Source organism: Arctopsyche grandis, chromosome 4, assembly GCF_051622035.1.
Source record: "Arctopsyche grandis isolate Sample6627 chromosome 4, ASM5162203v2, whole genome shotgun sequence".
NCBI classification, from domain to species: domain Eukaryota; kingdom Metazoa; phylum Arthropoda; class Insecta; order Trichoptera; family Hydropsychidae; genus Arctopsyche; species Arctopsyche grandis.
Window position 1 is genome coordinate 8,813,508 of NC_135358.1, and position 14,611 is coordinate 8,828,118.

Genomic DNA, 14,611 nt, shown 5'->3' on the forward strand with positions numbered 1-14,611 from the left:
ATATACAACGAAAGCATTTAAATTGCAATTACCGCTTTAGTTAGTACGTTTAGATAAAAAAAAAAAAATATTGAGATAGAAAACCAAACCTTATAAACGTGGTGAAATAAAAAATTTGCCAAATAAATGAAAAATAGCATGGAAAAAAATCCGTAAAAAAAAATATATTTTTGACTTTTAAAATTCGCTAGACAATTAATTAGAAGTAATTTAAAGCAATGAAATATAACAATTATTAGGAAAAATATCTAACTATTGATTCCAATACTCACTTTGAGCGTAACAATCCTAAATTTTGAGTTAAAGACCGCAAAAGCCAAAAAACTGTAAAAATCGCGGATTTTTTTAAACGCTCATATCTCGTAAACGATCACCCACCAACAAAAATCAATATCATATTCGAATTCAGTGGGTCAAACTTAGTAAAGCTTGGCTAGTCTCCGCTCTGGTAACTCAAAATCGTGATTTTTTGTTGCTCAGTGTAATCATTTTAACCGTGTGTATAAAAGGCAAATGCCTAAAATTATATGATTTTTTTACTATCACTTTTATTATTGCTGCACTTGTGCACATGAAACGATGTCAGGTTTGGTTTTAGATAGTGTGAAAGGTATCTTCAAAGGTGTGGTGTTAGTTACATGAACTCTTTATTCTTTAGATGTGGGATGTAAATCTTATTAAAGGTTGTCTCCTGTGCCGTGAAGTGGTCAGCTCTGTGCAAGTATAAAATAATTATTTTAAATCAAAAACTGCACCGAGAGCTTTGAAAGCAATCTATTTGAATTTAAGAATAAATCAAGATTACCTTGGTGTAATTCGATCTTCTTGTCCCTGTATTAATCTGCTTATTTTAATAAGCCATCATTAGTCTAGAATGAATAGCTAGGATTGTAATTTAAACATGTATGATTTAAAAAGTTGATCGGTGAGTGAATGTATTGCATGGATATATTCACAGGACCCAGCACATCATATCAGCAGTCTGAAGAAGTCCAGTTTCCTAGAATATTATGGGCTGATCCCAGTAAACCCAAGATACCCGATATTCCTGAAGATTTTAGACTTTCCACCGTTCCTGAAAACTCGGTGGAGATGGATTACTTAAATGCAGAATACTCTAGAAGATTTTCGTCTAGTTCTGAAAGTTTTGATTCTAGAATACCTTCACCTCTAGGTACTTATTCTGATACGTCTAGTGTTGCTAGATGGCATACAAGAAGTCCACAAAGCTACTCTAATGAAAGGCAATATAATTCTATGAAGGACTCTTTACCAACATTTAAAACTTTGCCCAAATCTTCTAAACCATCTAATCGTAAAATATCTTTTGCTGTGGACAGTGAAGTAGGCAATCTACTTACTCCTATACAACAGTGCCAATGCTCTGCAAGCAGTCATAATAGTATACCGGAGAGTTTGAAAGATGTCCCATTTATAGACAATGTTGACGATCCACCATCGCTTACAACTGATAGCAATGATCTTAAGAAAGATGAAATTGATGTGGTTGATGAATCTGCAAAAATAGAAATGGATCATAAAAATCAAAATGAAGAATATCTGTCTCAGGATGACTCGACATCAAGAAAATCAGTCGATAGTGGATTCTTTAACAGTGTGAAAAAGAGTTTCGCAAATTTTTTCTCATTAAAATCGAGCAAAAGTGATCTAAAAAAATCGCCTTCAGCTTCAACTGAAACTACCAAAATCGTTCAAAATGATGCTAAAAATGTCCAAAATAATAAAAAAGATAATACTAATCCAAATCAGCTTGAAATAAATGTACCTGCAGTGACTTCAAAAAATGATGATGGTGAATCAGTAATTCCATCTAATTTTATTGATGAATGTGTGGACGATGATTTAGCTATTCTTCCTTACAAAGAAAACCACATTGATATAGCGAAAGAAATTGAAATTTGTACTGATTTTGCAGACAGTGATGTCTTGGAACCTGATTTAAATGTCTCGTGGAATAACCGAAAAATGAAATCTTCTTTTAAAACGAATCACACGACCGCAAACGAAACGTATAAACCGATTCAAATGACTTGAATTCAATCATTGATTACCTCCTCGAAATATAATAAAAATATAATAGAAAAGTCATATGTTGCTAAATATGTTTTGATATTGCATATTTAAAATGCGCCCGAAAATGTATTTAAATATTAATACTCGCACAAAATATTATGCACGATAATTATCTTTTTAAGGGAAAATTTTTATTTTACTTAATAATTTTATAGAAGCAAATCAAATCAATAAATTAATGTGCCTTATATTTTGATACTTTATAAATTAATATATATATTTTTAAATAATATTAAGCATTAATTTATTGTACACATGCATTTATTTAAGAATTGCAAATAACTAAGATTATTCCATTTTATTTGTTATCTTTTTGATATATTTGTTGATGTGTACAGTTTAAACGAAATTGTATGTTGAAATTTTTTCTTTTTTATTGAACTTTTATTTTATTAAAAGTTATTTCACCTTTTTATTTTAAATTTGTACCTGAGAAAATTTAGGCTCTATATTATTGATAATCGATTAAAGTCATAAAGTCCTCAAAATTAACTGATAATTTAAATATTTGTGTTTTACACACTATTCCTATTTTGGTTTGCCTAATGTATGAATTGAGGTATTGATGAAATTTTTTTTTTAGTCTTTGAATTTTATAAAACAAATCAAAAGTAATATATGCACCAGTATATTATAATGATTTTTTTTCATTTTGTTTATAAATTATTAATCGTGATATAATGACCAAAACATGTATATGTATAATAAATATTATAAAACAATTAGATTTTTTGATTGTCATTCTTCAGGTTAACAGTCCATTACATTACAAATCATAATACAAATTCATAATTGCAACTCTTAAGTATGGAACTCTACTTAATGTTTCGAACCCATATTGTTTATTTCTTGAGGTAGTAGAAATATCTATGAACAAACCGTGCAAAATGGCAAAGTTTCAAAACGATCAGAAGAATGTAGGAATTTCACCTAAAGTGAAATAGAAAAGAGCCTTGTAAAAATACCATTATCTTTATGTATGTTTTATCTTAATATAACGAATGAGAAAATATACTACATCTAAGTGCATGGTTTTATGTTTATTATATTTATGATAATTCAAATCAGATATAAACATAGTATTTTCCAATATACGTATGTATTTTGTATTTTCCAATATACGTATGAAAATACAACAAAAACACGTATATTTGGACTGACCACTTCACTTTCATTATTTTATCACATTTATTCCCAACAAATCTATCATTTTGTGCTTTGTTTTGGACATTTTGTTTAAACAAGGTGTTTTTTTTTTGGTTGTAGGGTGATAGTAGATATAATATAAAATACAAGTTATCCTAATCATTAACAAACAAATTATCTACATATTTTCATTGAATGCTTTCAAACGTTTTATTATTTAAAATACTTGAATGACAACAAAAAATATAAAACAATCAATGATTAGATGTGATGATCGATTTGTTGAATCATTTCGAAACACTGCTTGAGTTCACATCAAATTTCAGATGTATACACGAAAATTTTCTTTCTTTTTGTTATGCATTCTAATACATACCTATATGAAGTTCACAAATACATTGCATGTAGTTCTCTTGTTGCTAGTGGTTGATGACATTTTGACTAACAATTAAGGAGATTTTGGGGCCTTCAGTTTAAAATTCGCAAACACACAAATACGCATTGCAGGTGAAGGTGTGTGAATTTGGAATGTTTGTGTCGATTTGCATGTAATATTCTAGTAGAATTCGTAGTGAACACACGTTGATTTCCACAATTTTAAGAGAATAATTGTTTCAATTTTATATGTACAATGTTCATGCTATCCCTGGAAATAACCCCGACCATATCAATGGCAATGAAATCACTTAATAACAAATGGATGATGTTGTTAATGTAGGAGTTGCCAGTTCCAGCGGAATAGGCAGCACGAAGGCAGGTGAGAAAAGATATTCTGTGATATTAATTTATATTGTATATTATAAATTCTTAATAGTAATCTGTGTCCTAACTCATGGGCTTGAATGTGAACACATTTAAAATTCATAAGTGACGTAACTTGAACGTAAACTATTGACGAAAAAGTTTCATCTAATTGAACCGTAAGGGTTTCATTTTATGTACATATGTATGTAGTTACGTCACTAAATACATGTTGAGCTTTCTTAATGTATTATCAGTGTTGTGCAAAAATGTGTTACACATTGAATTTTGCTGTAATACTTGGCTTAACTGTTTCAATGGTAAACTGAGTTGTTTTGAAGATGTATGTATGCGTGTATACTGACAATTGCTTACATTATATTGTCATTTTTTTAATTTTCATGCTGCTATCTCTTTGGCTGTCTGTATGTATAAAAAAACCTACTTTTAATAACATATTCATTACTATAACACATCCGACGACTAATCCATTTCAACTGAACTCACTCTCATATATCACAATCATATGATTTTTCTTTGCCGCATTTAAAATTCATTTTGCTGTCAACACACTAAAAACTCTTGATGACATCAATAAGCCGTTATGAAAACGAAATATAATTTCAAACATTTAATACTATGACATTTTTTTTTATATATGCTGTATCTTTTCATGTGCCAAATTTTATCGGAACTATAACAATTAAATGGTTTTTAAATAAAAAAAAAACAAATTTTTCATGTATACAATAACTTTTCTGTCGTTATTCTTTGATTCATTGCACATGCTTGTGTGGTGATTTTGTAAACGTAATCGGTATGCTTGGTTTGTAAAAATATGTGCTTACTCATTATTATTAGCGAGTCCTTCAGAATCTGACATGCATCTTAGCGTATCTAATATATCTTCGGCACCTCTACCTTACCCTGCCGTGTTGAAAGGTGCTCAAAAACAAAAAGTTCCACCTCCGGTGCCGCCCCGGGGCTCACCCAAAATAAAGAAAAGTGGTGGATCTTCGCAGCATTCTCCAAACAAAGGTGAATATAGTCTTCATCGCCAATTGCAACATAAAATTGCAGAGAGTGAATTGAAACGTTTCCAAATCACGAATAATTTTCATAACGACAGTGCGCTACAAGTAAACAACACCTTTCACAGTCTGAAAATTCATTCAGATGCAACATTGAACAATGTTTCGCTACATAATTATGGAGATTTTGTATTTGATGCGCTGGAACACGATTCGAATGATGATGATAGTCTTTCTTCCATTCATAGTCCGTTTGAAGACGATGGATTAGATTTCGATGGTATTGTGGAAGAATGTGAATACATTAGTAGAGAGTGTATAAGTAAGCCTGTCTTTATTAAACCATTGACAGAGCTCAGTTGTAAAGAAAAGGATATTAAAACTCAGACTAATAACATGGAAAACTTTAATGATGATCCCGATATTAGAGCGAATCTTCATGAACCTAATGATCAACCAAAAAAATCCTTTGGAATGCAAAAGTTTATGCATAAAAAACATAGTACCAAAGAAAATATTTATCAAGTCGATGTCCATAACTTTGAGACTAAATCAAATAAAAATGTGGATCCAACCACTCTCGTTTCAAGTGGGCACACTCACCGCAAGATGTTAAAAAGCCCTGACTTTGCAAGTTCTAAAATATTAAAAACTTTATCTGATAATATAAATAAATTTTCCAGGAAATCACCTGTTGATTATCCTGTGGAATCTACACAGGGCAAAGCAACGGGTGCCGATACATTTTTCTTTAATTTGAAGAAGAACAAAAGTAAATGTCTCGCTCCGTTAGCGCCTGGAGTAAAAAATCCAAAAATGTCGCCAGCCAAGTTTGAAATTAAAACGTATCCGGAAGAACATAAATCAATTGAAAATAAAAGTTTTGTTTATGCAAGTGATGCAAAGTCTAAAATAAATTGGTTTCAAAAACAAGTGTTGCATTTGGAGACCAGTCCAGAACAGAGTGTTAGAAAATCGCTTCGCATGGACCATGAAAAAGTTTCAAACCTGAAGAAGGGCTTCGACATGCCAACCGCTAAAATCAAAATCATGAATGACGATTGTATCGAAAAATATTTGATTCGTGACCAAAAATTGTTGGAAATATACTCTGGATATGTGAGCGACAAGGTCAAACATTTCTCGTCGAATACAGACTTGAACTTGGACGATTCAAAGAAAAGTGAAAATCAAATGCAAATTGCTATTCCGAATGCTGTCATAGAAAAAAATAAAAATGTCTTTGGAAATGTAAAAATTTATATCGATATTGAAGATTCGATATAATGAATCTGACGCTAAATTAACTCTTCATTATTAATTTGTATAGCTTTAGCATTGCCAAATATCTGTAATGCTTTTTTGAGTTAATCCATTATTTTATAGTTTTAATTTGTTTTAACATTTTTGCAACCATGAATTATATGCTTAGCAATTTTAAACAATGTTTCAAATTGCTTTGTAAAACTGTTGTAATTCTTTTGTTTTTTGTTCAGGAAAATTATGAAATTATTAGTTTATTGAATTTTAAATCGAATCTGATAACTATAATCAACAAAACAGCTTCCTTAAATCTAATATCAATTAACTAGGTAGTTTCTAATATTTATCAAAAAATCTTCAGAAGAATTTGACTATCCCGTCCCTATTACATTGTAAATAATTTCAAAATATAATTTTATTCTTGTGGTATTACACCAAGGGTCTCCAAACTTTTTAAGACAAAAGCCATATGGGAATATTTTAAGTACATACTAGAATTGACCTGGGCAGATTCTACTTTTTTTTGACATTCTAGAAATTAACTAAAGTTTATGTTTATCTTTTAATGTTTTTTGTAGAAATTATTGTTTGTGAACAACATTCTGACCTGCGGGTCTTGGTTTGGAGGCCCCTATTATTAAATCAAAAAGTTTTTTTTTATTAATATTTTAATATATATATAAATTAAAGAGTCGTTTGCGTGTAATATGGGAAATGTGTGTTCTAGTTGTAATTTTTATCCATAAAAAAATGACTTAAAAATCAAATATCCTTAAAAATATTTTTAAACTCGGCTTTTCAAGGTGAGATTATACCAAAGTAAAAATTTTGTATAACAGAATCGTCACAATTTGTTTTATATTTTGTGACGGTTGTATTTTTACTACATATATGAATATTGCTCAATCACTCTGGTGTAGTTGAAGCTTCTATTCCTTGATACGCTCTGGATGTAAGCCCAGTGCTAAACTCAGATAAGTTTTGAAATCTAGAGCTTGGCATCTGGTATGCACCACAGTTGTAGATAGTGCTGCCGAGTATTTATTGGAAACTTTATTTTTCGTGTGTTATCTTATAACGAGACCAGAAATTGTGTGATTTGATCGGCCTTTTGCTTTTATTTCAAGAATTGTAGCCTTTTTTACCTCAATAAATATCTTGTATTATTTTTGGAGCTTTTCCTGAAGAATTCTTTTAACCCTTGTATTTTATCCCGATATATTACAGTAAATTTCCTATTGTGTGCTATTGTTCGTTGACAGTTTTGATCAATTATAATTTTGATTACTAACAAGTTCAACCTGTCTTAAAATTTGTTCACACACCGACCGTCGACTGACATTTAACAACAGAGTTTTCTTCTAAGTTATACTCCAGAAGGTAAAAAATAGCTTTCTATTTTGCGCTTTCTTAAATCAAGTCAAATATTTGACTGTACAAATACTGCTTCAGTAGACTGTCACTCTGGTATCTGACATGGAAAATATTATATTATTGAATTAATTTTATCAAGATTGTATGTACATGTATTGGTACATTTAAAAAAAGTAAAAGATTTCGTATATTTGTATTTTATGATCTTATAGCGTTATGTAAGCTAGCGTGTAGTACTTCCTTCGTAGTGATGCTAGAATACCGTTACAGGCTTACCATTGAGCTGTTGCAGCACACCACCTCCTCCTTTTGAGGATATAGCTGGTGGTACTAGCACGAGTACAGGAGGAACTTCACCCGGTGGTAGAAATTTGACTCATCCTAGGAATCAACACCGGCCAGCTGGGTCATCTCGTACTGACTCGGCTTCAACCACATCTAGCTCTGCGAGTGTTAGTTTAGCTAGAAGGGTAATCTAGAATTCTATATGCAATCGTATTTCTTCGATTATATGCAATGCAACTAATACAATTTTGATATTTTAGGGTCGAGGAGACAGCTCTATACTAACTCCAGCGGCTACATCGACATGTTCTGTTCTAACGGCTAGCAGTGCATCTATAGCAGCTGGAAATTCGAGGTTTGATAAATTTTAAAACTATGCATTACAGCAATAAAATCCTCACCCAGTCGTAAAGCGAGGTGTTGTATCAACGTTTGTACATATTTAATTTTAATAATGTGCGTTTTTTTGTTAGCTCTGGCGACGTGCGTGCAGTTTGTTGGACACCTCCAGCCTCCACCGAAGGATCGACTCCAACATGGACCGAAGGCACGCCCAGCTTCACCGAATCTAGTAGCAGCGGAGATCAAGGTTTAAAACGCACGCTTAAGACCGAAGCCGAGTCAAACGTATCCACAGTAGAAAATATAACCGTGGTGTTTACAGGTTGTTTATCGACACCGGTGAAGCGACATGACGGTCGAGGCAAGAAGGTGGATATGCACACCGACCCTGGAGTGGATTTAGCTATTAATTGCCTCACCACAGAGATGGTTGGTACTTCTCATCATACTGCACACTTCACCGTCACATGACATTTATATTGTAATGGTTATCGTCCTATCAAAACCCTGTTTATGTGCACCACGTTTTTACATTTATTTTTTTCACTCTGTATTATCGTCTTATGTTGTGTTGTACCAGTTTTATAATTTATTAGTATCCTACATATATAAATATTTGAACGTATGCATAAAATATTAAGGACATAGTTGTTAATTGGCTTATATGGGGGTTGTGGATGTTATTCAAATGCATGAAATGTCAATGATGGCTGGGATGAGTGGGTTGATTTTGCTATGTATAGGTGAATGTTACCCTCACCCAACCCCCTTTTACATATATAATCATTATGTCAAAATTCACTTTCATACATTTTTGAATAATTAAGTGTATCACTCTATTTACATACGTATATGAGTATGTATCAAATTTGGTGATGGTTCGTGTCACATTTTGGAATTAAATAGTTTTGTGTATGTGTGGAAAAACAATTATCCGTCGTAGAGTAAAGAGTACATGCAGGTATTGTAATTTACATTTCAACGAGTATACATATTTATATATATACAGTCACATTTTGTATATATTGTAAGTAAAGTTTACGGAAGACTGATGATTTTAATTTTTTTAGTCGAAATTCATTTTATTTAATTTATTTAAAATTTTTCATATATAAATTAAATATTATTTAATTATACATATTTATATGAACTTTTTATATCATTATAGCAAAATATTCTATGAATTTATACAATCCGTGTTTCTCAAAAATGTTTCACATGTGTCAACACAATCGTGATTTACCATTATATATAGGAAAATATTGAAACAAGGGTAGTTTGCGCCTGGAGCAAACATGCTACTAGTGCTCCCCCTCTCCCTATTATTATCATTTATTTTTTCACAATTTTCGAATAAGTATAATATCAAAATTACTGTTTTCCCATTTAATACGAACAACGAATAAATTCAATTTAAATGAGAATATTTTAATTTTCGTGAATAGGCAAGGCGAATGGCGCCCCTCTTTTTGACGCTCGTCTGCATTTTAAATAAACATTAATTAATCATATTAACATCCCTAGCTTTTAACCCTAAAAAATCCCCAGCTTTTTTTGAGAATATATATGGAGCATGCAAAAATTTCAAAGAACTTTGCTCTCAAAATAAAATCAAGAATATTATTTTATACTACTGTTGTGCCCGATGGAATATCATCGCATGGGCTATAGCATATTAAGCTATAAAAAAATTTTAAGAAATGTGTCAGTTCTGTGTTCGATCCGTAAGCGGTCGTATTTTTTTCAAATACCTTTTAAATATATTTAATTTAATTGTTAAGTATGAAAACAATGGTAAAAACTACCTACATATAAACAATATAAAACACAAATAGAAAAATTAATTAATTAATTAAATAAATTTTCAATAGATGACGCTAAATGTCCAGAGACTAATTTGCCTAGAGGAAACATTGGTAGCAAACAGTATATATAGAAGTTTGTTTTGATCTGCTATTATGTTCGTATTATTTTGTTGCCAGTGTTTTTACATATGTCTAATCGAAACGAATATTTTAGTCAGTCACACAGAATAGCGATATTATATATATGTAATATTTTTCAATCTTGTGCCCGGGCTCATTTGCCCCTCCCACGCTACAGCCTTAAGTATATGGAATACGCTAACAAAGTAGGTAATTAAAAATAAATTTCGTGTGATATTATACAATATTGCGAAATTCAAATACATTTAGTAAAAGAAATCTTTTTGCAAATCATATTCGATAAGAAATTTTTCCTTGATTCTTTTTTAAAATTTTAAAATCTTTCGAATCAATGCCAAGAATTGTTAGTGTTTCTGATGTTTATGAAATGTTTGAATGGTTTCAGCTGACAAAGCTAACTTAAGCTGTAATTTTTCTAAATATAATGGTGAATCTATACAAGAATACACTTGCTCGAAAGACTAATTATACGTTTATCAAATTCGATTTCAGATATTGCATTATTCATCAATATATTGATGTATTATTTTGAGAGGCACGAGATTAAATAGTTGACAAACTGTCATGCTTTTTTTGTTTTTAATAGTATGATAGGATTGGCGACTTTCTATATACATATACATATATATTTTTATAATATCAACATGTGTACTTAATGGTATTTAATATGTTTTGAGCTTGAATTTCGTACACCGTTATACAATACACGCTAAGATCGTATTATAACGAAAATTGTTATTGAATCGCTTTGTTTTGAATCCAGAATATTTATTCGTTACTAAATTTGCATTTCATTTTTGACATTCCTGCATAAAATATTTTAAAAATTATTGTATATTTATTTAACAAATAATATGTTTCTGTTTGTGCTCACGAAATGGACGTCGCCGTACGGTGGTAATGTAATGTAATGTAACGTGATTTACATGTCTGCTTGTGACGGTTCAGCAAAGCTTAAAGAATCGCGTCGATTTCGATTACGAATGATGCTGAGATCTCAGATGAGAGATTTGGTTGAGAAAAAGGAGACACCCGTAAATGGTTTTTTTAATATGTGTGTGTGTGTGTGTTTATATATGTATGGCTGGACAATGTATAATATGATATGTAATAAGTGCATATGTTTGTGCATTACATATATATATATATATATTGTATTCGAGTGAGCTGGGGTGTGATACAATAGTTTTTATATCATTGTCATTATATTGCTAAATGTGTTACGGCTTCGTTTTGTGTTCAGGTAACAACTTATTACTAACGATATGAATCTCGAGTAAATTAAACGTAAGGTTTGTACATATGTGTGTTCAACTTTTTTTATAATGTAAAACGAACACACGTAAGCGTCGAACTGAGTAATCATTCTATGTATCATCGATCAGATGTTTTTTATGTAAAGATTTTTATGGTTGCTCAAAAAGCAAGTCGCAAATTTAAATTCACAATTTTTGTATTGTTTGCTATTTATTTTTATATGTTATATTTATATATGAGTAATTTTAGTATTCTGAATACTTTTAAATTCGACCCAAATCAGTGGTGTGTCCAATACATTCCATTGTCAGGATTCAGAGTAATGAATAATAATTTAAAAAAATTAAAAATCGTGTTTCTGCATATTTCGTGCCAAAAGAAATATATAAATAAATTTAGAAAAAATACGAATATTATATTTATAGGCGTTTTTTTAATAAAAATTATATCTAATTGGTCATTCCACTGATTTTAATTTTTGTTTTAAATATACATGCTTATCTAATATGTATTGTATCAAACCAAAGAAGAATTTCCTCTTTATTTGTACCACACGTATTGATGAATCAATCCATAATTCATTTTGAAATACAAAACCATAACTGTAACAGCGTATGTATGCCAAATTTTCACTTAATACAAAATGATCATCATTCAAAATAAATTCTATATATCGATCATTGTAATAGTTTATATTTATATGTATATGTATCCAATTTACCACTGTACGTTTTAAGTGAAACAATTTCAATAAATTAAATTCGTAATATTAAGTGCTTATTACGCTGTTTTCAATGTTTAATACTAACTTTAAAGAGTTTGCGCAAAACGTGTTCATAACGATTGGTGAACGTGCTTTTCAGTATTTATTTGCGTCGTGTTTACGAAGTGTTTGAACAATTATAAAGTATCTTATATAATATTGTATCTAATGTGAAGGTCTAAAAGCCATCTGCTTTGTTGACGCAAATTACAATTGTTAATGATTGAAGTTGTTATGTATTTGTTTCAAGGATGAATATAAATTGTTCTTAACGTGTCATCGATTAATGATCAATTGATCGAAGTGATTCTCTAGATCTTAAATTGAATGTTTTCGAATAAAAATACATATAACAATCAATACAGCAACATTTCAAGCTTAGTTTTACTCACAACCAGTGATATTAAAAATTTCATTTTATTATACTTATTATATTTATTGGTATATTGTTAATAATCAATTCTACTTAGAGACTTAAAAAATGTGCATCTATTATTATATATTACATAAAAAAATTGCTTTTGATTTGTTTTAAAATCATCAAAAGTCTCTTCCGGGACCATTTTATTCTTTCTTATGACTTTGTAATTCCTAGTGCTTTTATTGTTTATTGACATATCTACTTAATTTTAAAATTCTTTCAGTCTTAATGTGTGTTTAATGAAATCAAATTTTGTCTGTGTTTTTATAAAGTTTTGAAATAATGTAGTGTAAATTTATGGTAATCTCAGTGTGTTGATATTAAATTTCCAACTTTTTTGTATACAAAAAAAAACCTTTATATATTTAAAAAAACGACTTTTCAAGGAACTGATTAAACTAAATTATGAATGTACAAGAAAATGCTCCCATCAAAGTATCACCACGTAGAAAAATTATGAAGATCCTTTATTGATTTCAATAGTTTGCTATTTTTATCCACGATCGGTCTTCCTGGCTTTGATCAATTAAGGTGTACTTCGGGTGTGTGTATGTGTGTTGCTTTTTTCAACGCAACCTAGACCAGGGGTTAGTCTCATTTTTATTTTATACTAAACATTACCAGTCAGAAATCATTTTATAATAATGACTGAATATCTGACCAATATCAACATTTTTGATGAAACTAGTAATTGTAATTTAAATTGTTACACTTTAATCTTTCATAAAATATACAGACTCAATTTTTAGAAACACTGCAGATCTTCTTCGCCCAATCTACTGTTTGTGTGAAATTCAACCAATGTCGTTGAAACACTTTTAAAATTAAATCCGCATATGATGTTAGTTATAATATAAGATTCTTAGATGAAAATGCTGTATCTCAATCAGAGTGCAGATTTATTTACTCTCTTGTGTGGTCTCCAATGTGGCGTTTTATATTAGCAGTTTAGGACCAACCCACAGACCGTACTTTGAGATGAAACAGTCAAAATTACGAAGAATTGCATATTATCACAATCATATTCTTTCTGGTATTAACGTTACAAGAGAATACGACATTTTCTGTTAGTTGTTAACTGAAAATTCCGTGAACAATAGACACTCGGTTGATTTAATAGATGACATTGCTCGTGGTTTAGCTGTAAGAATCTTGCCTTATATGTGAGTGAAACGAAAAAAAAAGTTAAAGCATCGTTGTCAAGTATTTCTAAATTGTTAAAACGAGAAAGTAGAAAATTGTACCATTCATACGATAGATAGTGTAGCGAACCATTGTTATAAATGTATTTTTCTTAACGTGTAAGCATTCTTGATCTACATGCACGTATGCAGCTAATCTCCCAATCAAACTTGTCCCGTATCCTATCTGTAATTGTAAATGTTTCTCATTTGAATTGGCGGGAGATTGCTGAGCGCATATGTATGTTTACATTTTAATACTGTGTTTTACAACGAGTAGATGGAATCTCAAATCTTTTCAAGCTTACAGTAATTTTCCATTTACCTACTCTGTATTTAAGTGGGAAGTAATATGTATTGTGTATACCATGATTTTGCATTTGTGTGTATGTATGTGTAGCTAATAAGAGTAATGGAGCGGGTGAATGACTTTGATTCAATCCGCAAAACTCTTCAGGGCAAAAGCTTATATTTTTCATGCATAAATTTGATCCGTTTGTACAATTTTATTTCATTGTTACGTGAAATGTCTTTTATATGTTGTGAACAAATTGTCTGTGTGATGAAATGTCGGGAAAGGGGGGAGGGAGAGGGGACTTGTTGTGTCTTGTTGGTCTTTAGTCTACTCGGAATCGATTGTGGTTTGTACTTGAATAATGCCGATAGCCAGCCCTGCCCTCGTCTCCGAACGAGCACATACATGCAGACACAAATAAACACACATGCCAAATGTAAGCGTATTATATGGTTTCTGTATGTTTGTGTTA

At 30.6% G+C, this 14,611-nt stretch overlaps 2 protein-coding genes across 17 annotated transcripts in view; both read left to right on the forward strand.

Moving 5' to 3' along the window:
* Positions 1–14,611, forward strand: part of PIP5K59B (Phosphatidylinositol 4-phosphate 5-kinase 59B) — a 29,417-nt gene that overhangs the window by 12,172 nt on the left and 2,634 nt on the right. For 3 of the 16 annotated variants that reach the window (XM_077429151.1, XM_077429154.1, XM_077429159.1), the window contains 6 exons: positions 3,959–3,997; positions 7,920–8,119; positions 8,195–8,289; positions 8,408–8,523; positions 8,599–8,705; positions 11,171–11,250. In XM_077429151.1, the coding sequence (XP_077285277.1) occupies positions 3,959–3,997; positions 7,920–8,119; positions 8,195–8,289; positions 8,408–8,523; positions 8,599–8,705; positions 11,171–11,209 (596 nt within the window). In that variant the 3' untranslated portion in view covers positions 11,210–11,250. Of the gene's footprint in view, positions 1–958; positions 2,810–3,958; positions 3,998–7,919; positions 8,120–8,194; positions 8,290–8,407; positions 8,524–8,598; positions 8,706–11,170; positions 11,251–14,611 lie in introns of those variants that run through there. The other 13 variants (XM_077429152.1, XM_077429157.1, XM_077429161.1 and 10 more) reach the window with 5 other exon arrangements.
* On the forward strand, positions 4,008–6,299 carry LOC143910241 (uncharacterized). The gene has a single exon (XM_077428630.1). It carries the CDS (start codon positions 4,863–4,865, stop codon positions 6,297–6,299), a length of 1,437 nt encoding a protein of 478 aa, XP_077284756.1. The 5' UTR covers positions 4,008–4,862.

What these genes read in the sequence shown, in the direction of transcription:
- LOC143910241 (XM_077428630.1), top strand. Translation starts at nt 4,863, where the DNA reads ATGCATCTTAGCGTATCTAATATATCTTCGGCACCTCTACCTTACCCT.